The 11,520-nt window shown below is 35.4% G+C and overlaps 2 protein-coding genes and 1 pseudogene across 4 annotated transcripts; 2 read left to right on the top strand and 1 right to left on the bottom strand.

Moving 5' to 3' along the window:
* Nucleotides 1–456: 456 nt before the first annotated feature.
* LOC113038107 (B9 domain-containing protein 2-like) lies at nt 457–1,050 on the top strand (annotated as a pseudogene).
* Nucleotides 956–7,715, top strand: LOC113038645 (transforming growth factor beta-1). Of its 3 annotated transcripts, none has more exons than XM_026196240.1 (8): nt 956–1,077; nt 2,829–3,393; nt 4,242–4,514; nt 5,367–5,441; nt 5,518–5,665; nt 5,762–5,912; nt 6,009–6,119; nt 6,211–7,715. In XM_026196240.1, the coding sequence occupies exons 2-8, from the start codon at nt 3,051–3,053 to the stop codon at nt 6,256–6,258; spliced, it is 1,149 nt and encodes a 382-aa protein (XP_026052025.1). In that variant the 5' UTR covers nt 956–1,077; nt 2,829–3,050; the 3' UTR covers nt 6,259–7,715. The 3 variants fall into 3 exon arrangements, with proteins under 3 accessions (XP_026052025.1, XP_026052024.1, XP_026052022.1); XM_026196239.1 differs by lacking the exon at nt 956–1,077 and adding an exon at nt 2,368–2,803 and having other exon boundaries at nt 2,894–3,393; XM_026196237.1 differs by lacking the exon at nt 956–1,077 and having other exon boundaries at nt 2,368–3,393.
* A 516-nt stretch (nt 7,716–8,231) lies between these two features.
* LOC113038637 (carbonyl reductase [NADPH] 1-like) lies at nt 8,232–11,178 on the bottom strand. The gene is made up of 4 exons (XM_026196226.1): nt 10,761–11,178; nt 9,231–9,411; nt 9,018–9,141; nt 8,232–8,905 (listed from the first exon to the last, which is right to left on the bottom strand). The coding sequence occupies exons 1-4, from the start codon at nt 11,047–11,049 to the stop codon at nt 8,666–8,668; spliced, it is 834 nt and encodes a 277-aa protein (XP_026052011.1). The 5' UTR covers nt 11,050–11,178; the 3' UTR covers nt 8,232–8,665.
* Nucleotides 11,179–11,520: the final 342 nt, after the last annotated feature.

The raw sequence follows: 11,520 nt of genomic DNA, 5'->3' as shown, positions 1-11,520 counted from the left end.
TAAAAAAAGAATAATAATTTTACACCCTACAGGGATGTCGTGTTAATAAAAAAGTAGAGGAAATAGAGGGAAATTTTATGTATGCAAAATCATTGCATTTGAATAATTTTGCATTCTCTCCCAAAAGAATTGCTCTCAAAAAAAAAAAAAAAAGAGAGAGAGAGTTTTGTGAGAGAACACAATGTTTCATGGGGAACACACTTTCAAAAAGGTAACACAATTTTTTGGTGAGAGAACATGATCACTTTGAGAAAAAAAAAATCATCCCATCTCATAGTTTTTTTTTTTCATCTCCATATTCACTTATGGGGTTTGTACAGTGGTGACTGAAAAATACTGGTCTTATAGATAATTATTGTGTTTGTCTTGCATTTCGAGGTGTGAAGAATTATTTATGTTTTTAATTTTGTGAATTTAAATTTAATTTGAGACATCTCAAAGGTTGCATTAATATGAATTACTAAAACCTTTTTCACCTTTTTTTGCCATTTAGGAGGAGCATGGAGACTTCTTTCTGGTCTGAAGGAAGGCCAGACTCAGGTGGACATGCCTCAAACTGGGGACATGGCATACTGGAGTCATCCCATTGATTGCACTACACTACTAAGGGCCTACAAGGTATTCATCTTGTATTTTAGTGACAAAGAAAGAGTTTATAATCACTTAAGCATGATTTAAAATATAGAGGTGTTTTTCCACCTGTAGGATGGCCAAAGCTTCATCTCCAGGTGTGGCATCAGGACTCTTTTGGCCGATGCCAACTGTATGGTTATGGTTATATCCACATACCATCAAGCCCAGGACAGCATCGTCTGCAGTGCGTGACATGGCGACCGCTGGGATCCTGGCAGGATCAACTTGCTGAGATGTTTGTTGGAGGAGGTCCACAGCTGCGCTCGCCAGATCTCATTTACAGCGGCGCAGACAGATACAGACTCCACACTGTTGGCATGGGCACAGTTGAACTAGAGCTGTGTGTTATTCTGCGCCACTTTGACAGATACGGTGTGGAGAGCTGAGAACGGACAACAGGTTGTCATATATTTCAGGTCTATGATATATGGAGTGGAAAAGCAGGTAAAATATTTTGGTATATTGAGCAGGAGGTCGTAATATAGGGTGTGTATTAATGTAAGTGTTACATGTCATACAAAGAGTTGAGTGAAATGGTGATTGATAGATTTATCTCTACAGACTTTTGTGCTTTGGATCTCAAAGAATACTTTTGTATTTCATTTTGTACACTTTGTATGTTTTTATAGAATTCTATTTTGTGTTGATGCAATTCAGTTTATTGGCAGTTTTCAAAAACTTACATTAAAAGAAATAATAAAAATAAAAATAAATAAATAAACATGACGCAGTTCATAGCATCAGTACGGTTTTATTTCTTCATAGATGTAGACACATCTTTCAGTAATATTTTGTAGCAGGCTCTGTGTTACGTAGATAGCGAGAATCAGCTCTTTGTCACATTTTGCTCATTTCCTGTGTGGAGTTTCAAACTGTTTTAGTGAGACTTAAAAAAGACAAGGGCGTGTAAGATCACAGCTCATTTTTGACACACACTCTGTATAAATCAACTTTTCTAAAAGGGTGTTTTTACCGTCCTGTTTCAGAATTGTTTTGAAAGGGCGTTAAAGAGTATTTTACTGCACTGTTTGCATCTTGCTTCTATTGAGGTTCATCAGTTCCTCTATAAAACTCTTGTTTCTTAATATAGAAGAAAGAAGGATGGGGGAGGGTGTTTTTTTTTTTAAGTTGATGAGAGTGTAGATGTCCTAATTTTAGTACCTCTGCTAATTTGTTGTTTAAAAACTTTCTGTTTTCTTCTAAGGGTTGAAAGTAGGATACCTCCTTTGGGATTTGAGTCATCATTCTGTAAACACGAGATGTGGAAGATATTCTAACAGATGAACTGCAGCCCTAGCATAATTTCGGAGTTGTGCCATTTAACTGTTAGCTTAACATACCCAACTAACCTCATTAATTACTTGGTCATTAAACATTTTTTACATACAAAACTTTTGAAAAATATACTTTAAATAATGAATAATAACACATAACATAGCAGTATCCTAAAGGCCACAATGTACATGTGTCGAAGTTTAGCACAACAGGCAGAAAACATTTCCATGTCATAGCAGGTGAAGTCCCAGAGCACACCCACCTATTACACTATATAGCTACTTTACTTGAAGTTTATAGTATAAATCGTTCTAATTCTTTGAAAATGGTGAATCCATGAATTCAAACTACAACGATAATGATGCAGAAGATCAATATAATAGGAAGAACTTTCAGAACGTTTTACTTTTTCTAGCTGATTAGCAATACGAACATTGATCTAAAGGAAAATCTTTCATAACATCTTTTTTTGTTTTGTTCTAAATGTTTAATTCTTCAGTGGATGGCAATAACCAGCTGACTCCAGGCATATGAATCCATCATGAGATAAACTAAACCCCTTTGACTCACATATTGTCCACGGTTTGGGTTAAATCTACAGGGGAAACTACTGTGATGCAAAGGAAGTGTTGTGTCATTTGGTTAAACTGTGCTGCTTCCTTTTCCCTTTTTTGTCATTCCTTGAGTTGAGAGCAAACTAAGTGTTTTCAGAACAAGGGTACGGCAAACGAAAATAACTACTACCTTGAACCTCAAATACTTGTATTTGTTTGTTCCTGTTGAACGGGACCCAAGGAACCATTGAAGTTATTGAATGGAAACTGTACTGTAAATGGAGCATGGTGGCTTGCAAGGACATCTATTGTGTACTTTCGGTGGACTTCTGACTTCTTAGGTGAGTTTTGTTTGTTTTATTTCAGATCGATTGAGTCTGTTTTGCCAATATGGGCATCAGTATCTCTATGATGTTTGGGTTCTGATTCAGGCCGTTGGGTTTGAGGTAAAGAAGACACCCCCAGCTCACGCTGTAGCAATGCTAAATTGACGCCAGCATTGTATCTAGAAGTGCTCAAGACCTCTAATTTCAGTAACCATCTAGTGCCACATTCAAAGACTCAACGTAAATTCCAGCGAAGCTGACTATGAGAGCGGAGTGTTTATTACTGGCATTGCAATGCCTGTTGGGATTTGTGCACTATTGCGGAGCATTGTCAACATGCAGTCCTTTAGACCTGGAACTAATAAAGAGAAAGCGCATCGAAGCCATTCGAGGACAGATTCTCAGTAAGCTACGACTGTCTAAAGAACCAGAAATTAGTGAGGAAGAGGTGATAGATATCATCCCAGCAGAACTCATCTCAATATACAACAGCACTGTGGAGCTAAATGAGGAGCAGGCGGCGAATCCTGTACACCAACCTATAGAAGATCCTGTAGAGGAGGAATACTATGCTAAGGAAGTTCACAAGTTCACCACGTTAACAAGTGAGTGGGTCTGTTGTTTCTCTATTGTCTAGTCTGCTGATTATTGAATGATTAACAGTCTCTTACTTTGTGTTATGGCTTAAATGCCATGTGCCTGATGATTTCCTCAGAGAATTTAGGGCGTGTGCAAATTATCTGACCACAAACAGGAAGGAAGGCTGCTAAGTGAATGCTAATGAAGTTACTCAGATCCTGGATTTAGAGTTCCTTGGTAAACTACCGTATCGCTTGATTCCAAACATCTCTTAAAACCTTATTTGGATGCAAATGACACCAGTTGTTTAGGGAGATTTTGTTGTTTGGTGTCTCAAACAAACTTGCAAAACCACAGACAATGACAACAGTCACTCATTTTGAGGTTTCCCATGCCTACAGCAAACATTTAAATTCACACACACACACACACACACATTTACCTAGCTATCTAAATGGGGACATTCCATAGACGTAATGTTTTTTATACTGTACAAACTGTATATTTTATTGGCCATATATTCTACGCCAACCCTACACCTAAACCTACACCTTACAGAAAACTTTCTGAATTTTTAAAATAATAAAAAAAGAACGTGTGTTTACTTTATTTTTAAACCAGTTTTACAAGCGAGGATGTCCCTAAAGGGAGGTTTTTGGAGATTTATTCAAGTTTTGCTCTCTTTTGGGTGCACATTTGTCCCCAAAATATGGTTAAGTAGGTAAACACACACACACACACACACACACACACACACAAATAGTCCTTTGTTCTTTCTTTCTGTGCTCCATTCAAACAGTGTCTTGTAAAATATAAAAGGACATCAAATTCATATTTACAAACATATTTCCAACATTTTTGCTTTCTATCTCAGCATCATTGGACGGAACCCCAAACAAGCTTCGGTTCAACATCACAGATATAAGCCACAAATTGGGTTTAAACAACACAGTCTCCCAGGTGGAGCTCCGTATGCAAATCAAGGATGTTTCAATAGATCCTGGTTCAGAGCAGAGACTGGAGCTTTATCAGGTCACTAGGAACATATCACGCTACCTGGAGTCACGTTTCATTTCCAGTCAAATGTCTGAGAAGTGGCTGTCGTTTGATGTCACACAGACCTTGAAGGACTGGCTGCAAAGGAATGGTGAGAAACAGTTTTTGCACCCCCCTCCCCCCCACCACACACAATTTGTACACAAATTGAATTGACTGCATACATCAGTTAAGAATCAAATAATGATGAAACATTTTTATTTATTGTTAGTATGTCTATTAATAAATACAAACCAGTGTTGTTATTAACTACAACTAAAACTTGTATTTAAAATTTGCCAGTAATTGAAATAAATTGACATTACAATCTTTATTTTAAAAAAGTATAAATATAAAATTTTCATAATACTATTAATAAATTTAGTTAAATTAATTTAAATTATTAATAAACAGTACATAAATATACAAAAATAACAATGCTGCGATCCAACATCTGCAGAATGTACAAACTTGTTACCCTTTCTGGTGTAGTTATTTTTTTATTTGCACTTTAATTCTAGAGATTTTATCTGTTTAGTTTTCATGCTGATGTAATGTTTATATGACAGAAGATAACAAACACACAAGTCAGGTTTCTAAGCGAATGTCCTAAAACTTTTCTTACAGAGTTGAAAATTGCTAATGTTATATATCATATATATATATATATATATATATATATATATATATATATATATATATATATATATATATATATATATAGTGACAGTAAAGACATTAAGACAAAACACAGTTTTCCACAAAGATTATAAGTAAATAAAACGGTACAGTACAAAATAATTTTTACATCATTATCAGCTAGTTAATCTGTAAATCTTCAGTTGATCTTTTCTCTTTTTATATTACTGATGCTGTAACTAATGTATGTGTTTAAAGAAGTGGTTATTACACATATGCATTGTTTGCATCATTAATAAAACTTTCTCTAAAATTCGATTCATAGAAGCAGAGCAAGAATTTCAATTGAAGATGGCTGATAGTTGTAATCCTGAGAAGCAGTTTCCATTCAAAATAAAAGGTTTGTGAATTAAAAATAAAATCCTGTATGTCTTGATGTCGATAGGACAAGCTAACATTGCTCTTTGTGTCTGCAGGTTTGTTTCGTCTAAGAGGTGATCAAGCCCCATTAGCAGAAAATATGCCTAAGCCTCACATTTTGGTAATGTCACTTCCTCTTGATGGCCAAGGCTCATCAAAATCTCGCAGAAAACGTCAAACAGAAACAGATCGAGTTTGTACTGAGTGAGCCTTTTATGAGTCAACATAAAATTAAATTGACATTCTTTATTCCTACTATATCAAACGCCTCACCGTGTGCCATCTTCATGTTACATGCAGTAAGTCTGAGGGCTGCTGTGTGAGGAGTCTTTACATTGACTTCCGCAAAGACCTGGGCTGGAAGTGGATACATGAACCTTCTGGTTATTATGCCAACTATTGCACTGGCTCTTGCTCTTTCGTATGGGCTTCAGAAAATAAGTATTCACAGGTAGCATTCTGGACTGTTGTATGCATGATAATGTTTTACAACTGGACTGTTAATGAAAATATGGCTCTGAAATGGTCTGGTTTTCTTTACCTGCAGGTTCTTGCGCTGTATAGGCATCACAATCCTGGTGCATCTGCTCAACCCTGCTGTGTACCGCAGGTTCTAGACCCACTGCCCATCGTTTACTACGTGGGCCGCCAACATAAGGTCAGAATTAAACTCAATGATGTTTTTAATATCACTTCCATCAAAGGGTCAACAGATTATTTCATTGAAATAATGTTAAAACTTTCCACAGGTAGAACAGCTGTCAAATATGATTGTGAAGACCTGCAAGTGTTGCTAAAGGCTCTGTCACCGTTCGGTCCCGATGAGCAAAATCAAGAGAGGAACATCTTGAGGCAATTGTAACGCAGTATTTTTCGAGGGGAATTATTTTATTCCTTGTCCTTTTTTTTTTTTTTTTTTTTACTCCAGTCACACTTAGATGTATTGATTGTTTTGTACTGTTGTACATTTATGTTGTGTATAACACTCTACATATGCTGTTCATGTTGTCATAAAAGTGGTCATATTCATTGTTTGATATTAAGGTGCCCAAAGTGTTTCCCAAAATTTTTATCACAGTTCAGGTTTAGATTATTATGTCTCTTTTGTCAGAAACAACTGACTATTGGACATATGTGTACTGTACAGGATGTATTAATAAATGGAATATAACAATTGTCCTTGATATCTGTACTTCTAGGTCAACAAGCATTGCTTACTTATTACTTAGGCTAATTATGCTGTTGATATTGAAAATCTTATTTTTTAAATACGTGCTTGAAGAAATTATTTTAAATATTTTTTTTGTAATTAATCCTTCTGAAAACAAAGAATACACTGTTTTAATACCATGAGGTATTAGCTCCAGAATTCAGCACTGTTGCAACAATGTAGATCAGAGTTTTGCAAGTCTGTGCTGTTGTTGTAATTTTATTGTGGTATACCGTATTTGTGATCACGACTGATTTTTTTTTAGTGCATGTTGTTCTGTTTTTTCCAGAATTCACATTTGTTACAGGTGTTCAGGAAAGACGATTTCCTGCCTGCTATTTTGTTGTGGCTTCAGGGCTGGCAAGGCTTTTTCTTGTTTATTTTTATAAATTATATGAATTTAAAGTTTTTTCACCACATTTTATGTCATTTATTTTACTCTTTCTAAAATATAACAGAATTAGAGACAGGTAATTCTGTAGAATTATGTTTATCTACCAATTTGTTGTTTACATTGTCTCCTTGGCCTCAGAAACTATACAGCCATTCCTGATTAAAGTGGGCTGCCAACACAGGCATGGATATAGACAAATACATTTGTATATATAAGTAAAAACGCTAAACAGACTTTAAACGTGGTACCAGCACACTTTAATAAAATTAATAATAAAATGAATTATAAATGAACAACCAATACAACAGAAGCTGTAGATATTCCATAGGTTTTTGTCCTATGCTTCCATCTAGTGGAGCAAGTGGGATGACGCTATTTAGTATTATTTGCACTTTCCACACAAACGAATGTAGATGAATACTCGTTCTTCGACATGTTTCTAAAATGATTAGATGTTTGTTGATAAAATATTTTCTGACATTCTGATCTTTTAACGTGGAATCTCAGTTCCAATAATTATTATACTTGCAATGGAATGTGTTTTACGGCTTTCCAGGCCTCATGTTAATTTACAAATATCTATGGCGCCTTCTACTGGATAGAAATGTACCATTTGTTATTTTAATGTCACTTAACGAATAAAATCTATATATATATATATAAAAAAAAAACACAAGATGAGTGGGGATTTGATTACCAGAGTGGATCACAGTGTTTTATCACATACACCAAACTTTAATCTACCAGTTGGTGGAGTAATCAAATACATTAATATATATATATATATATATATATATATATATATATATATATATATATATATATATATATATATATATATACATGTATTACATTCTCTGCATTGATAACTGCTTTTTGTTGACCAATAAGGTTTAGATACTGCACATTTTATTACCAGTTTCTCAGCTAGATTGCTTTATGATGGATTTGATTTCTCAAGAGCAGAGGTTGCACAAACCTTGCAAAACATGACAGTTGTTTTACTTCATGTCTTGAGCCGGGTATAACTGTGGATGAATTGCAAGGCACAAAACTCAGAATTCTATAATACAGTAACTATTTCTCTATCTAATGCTTTGAGTATCCTAAAATAAGCACATGACTTAAGCAGCAATAACCTTTGAGCACGAAGAATGCGAAGGCAGTCAAGCTTACAACAAATCATTTTAATGGTTACAATTTAAGATCACACACGTTTTGGCAAACTAAATATGCATTTTGCTTCACAAAATAGGAATGTATATAGAGATTTTGGTTTGTACAGCTGGTTAAATCTGTTCTGTGGAAGAACCATTCAAGGCCAAAATTGGTTTATCTTCTGTTTATCTGCTAGATAAACAAAATGACCCTAGAAACTGAACAGATACTGAAAATAAGATATGGTGAGTTGATATCTATGAATAATAAATCACGCAATTACTTTCAAGAAAAGTGAAGCAATTACAAATGTAATTTAATGTGGTAGAAGTTAACAGTATTCTTTTCATGTCAGCATATTTTGGAAAAGTCATTTATTATCAGATGTAACCATGACATTCTTTTCAGATGGAATGAACTGATGACGCCTCCTTTCTTCACGCTACCATTCTTGTACAGTCTTGTCCCACACTAGCTGTCCGTGTGGCTCTTTGACTCCTTCAGGCAGTGTTGCCAGATAAACAGGAGTTTCTGCCCCTTCCTCTGGACTCTTGGTGGCATTTGGTCCAGCCATGTCTGTTCGAACCCATCCTGGACAGCAAGCATTCAGGAGGATACCATCACCTGGCCTTGTCTCGGTAAGAACTTTAGCCTGGATCCTTGATAGCACAGTCACACCAATCTAAAACAGACAGTAAACAAATACAGGTTTAGTCTGGGCCTGCTTATTGCTAACATGCACTGCCAAACAAACCAGACACCTTTTGTCAGATAAAAAAACGGCTGTTTGTTACCTTGGTGGTACCATAGGCAGTGTTTGGCCAGCCCTGAGCCGTATGATCCCCTGCCTGTGCAGCCTGAACAAACTCTCCCATCAGCAGGCACAACTCCTCCTCAGATAAATCTTTATTTCGGAATCTGATCAAAGGTAAACATAAAATCAAAATAAATATTCTACATGCTAAGGTACTTTAAGTAATCACTACTATGAAATCTGAGTCACACACTTTGCCTGTAGTTCAGGACTGCACTGGTCAAGGGATTTCTTGCTAACAAAGCTGGACACGTTGACCACCCGAGCATTGGGTCGAAGTATCGGCAGAAGAGCATGGCACACCCACAGTGTTCCCCAGAAGTTGGTGCGCATGGTCACCTCAGCCTGTTCTCCAAATGGCTCTGTTGCTGAATCTAGATAAAGAATATTTCAAATGGCTGTAATACCAAATATATAATATAATAAAAGTACTTTTTTAAAAAGCTTATGTTATTAAACCAAATGGTATCCTTCCACTAGAAGATATAGTCCCCAAGGAGTCATTCACACAGAACATGTTTTTAAAATGTTGAAGTCCTTGGATCTTGAGTGGTGCAACTTGCAAAAGACTCATGTATACTTCAAACAATCTGTCTAGCACAGTTCCATAGAAAAATAATTAAAATGCTACACAGTGAAAAACTAAATAATAATAATAATAATTTTAAATTATTAAGCCAATTCCTAAATCTTTTAGCCAATATCTTCATTTGGTGGAAGGTATCCTTCCGCTAGAACAGGGATGGGCAGATTGGACACCTCCAGTCCTAGAGGGCCACTGTTCTGCAGAGTGTAGTTCCATCCCTGAGCTTACCTGAGCCCCATTCCTGAAGTTTGATTAATTAGGGATTAAGACAAACTCTGTCTAGTGCATGTTTAAACACAAAAACAACTAGGAAGCATTGCAGTGGAATGGAACAGGCTTTCTGTGTGAGCCTTACATAACAGAATCTTAAAAGATGTTTAGCACAGAATGCTGAATTACCAAAATAATGTAATGTAATGAAATTTAGGATACTGAGCAAAGATCATGATCCGTAAACATATTTTGTAAATTCCCTACCGTAAAGTTATTTAAACTTATTTTTTTATTAGTATTATGCATTGCTAAGAACTTCAATTGGACAGATTTAAAGGTGATTTTCTCACTATTTAACGTTAGATTTTTTTTGCACCCTCAGATTCCAGATTTTGTATCTCGGCCAATGGACCTATCCTAACAAAATATCAACTGAAATCTAATTTATTCAGCTTTCAGATGATCCAACTTATAAAATTGACCCTTATGACTGGTTTTGTGGTCCAGGGTAATGTAATGTAATGTAATATAATATAATATAATATAATATAATATAATATAATATAATATAATATAATATAATATTAAAAACACTGTTTTAATAAGGCAATTGCTAAAGTTGTATCCATCCCACAAAAACAATATATGTTGCAGTTGAATAAAAAAACCTTATGGTCCACAGACGAGTTTTAAAAAAGTAACGTTAGATATCAAAACTTGAGCGGCGCCGTTTTAGAACTCTATCATGTGCAAAACGCTGCAAAAGACGTAAGTGCTAGCCTATTACAAAAATATTATATTATAACATAATAATTTACTGTAATATATTATATAACATCTATTATATGTTGAATGTTTCATTGACGAATGTGTTAATTGTTCTTTGACATTTCTCTATTTAAAAACAAGATATTCAACACTAACTTTTGAAGGCCATTCCCGCGTTGTTAATAAGAACATCCAGGCCGCCGTACTTCTCCTCCAGAAACTTCTTCAGTTTCAGAGAGCTTCCTTGGTCGCATATATCAAGTTGGTGGAAGATTACGTTCTTGCATCCCTCAGATTTCAGTCCAGCAACCGCATCTTGTCCCAGTTTCTCATTCCGTGCAGTAAGGAGTATATCACCAATGAAACCTGCTTTGCACAACCCTTTCACAATCGCCAGTCCAATGCCTTTATTTGCCCCTGTAACTACAGCTACTCTTTTAGACATTGTGGGTTTCTAGTCTGCCCTAAAGTCACGAAATAACAAATCTGTTGTAGAGCTTTCGAAATGTTAGATTCTGAAACGTTCCGCGTTTGCACAGCGCGCGCAGCTCCTCCTTTAAACCGACAACAACAAAAGAAAGTGCAAGTCATGCTTACTGTCGATAATGTGCTGATAAACTTTATTCATAGTTTATCGACCTCTGGTAATTTAAATGAACTTTATACTAAATGTTATAAAATATTAGATTATAGACAGTTAACAGCAGGTTGATAGTAATCGGGATCAGTAGACCGAAGTAAAATTGACGCAAAACGGAGAAACACATTCAAACAGGGCCCTATGGCATTACATTGAAATAACATTTGTCCCTTTTTGTACTGGCTAATTGTCATGGGGTAATAAAACGTAGATAATCCATATGTAAAAAAAAAAAAAATAATAATAATAATAATAAATTGAATTAGTAACTTTCGA

Source organism: Carassius auratus, chromosome 21 (assembly GCF_003368295.1).
Source record: "Carassius auratus strain Wakin chromosome 21, ASM336829v1, whole genome shotgun sequence".
Lineage (NCBI taxonomy): Eukaryota > Metazoa > Chordata > Actinopteri > Cypriniformes > Cyprinidae > Carassius > Carassius auratus.
This window is presented reverse-complemented; position numbering and strand designations above follow the sequence as displayed.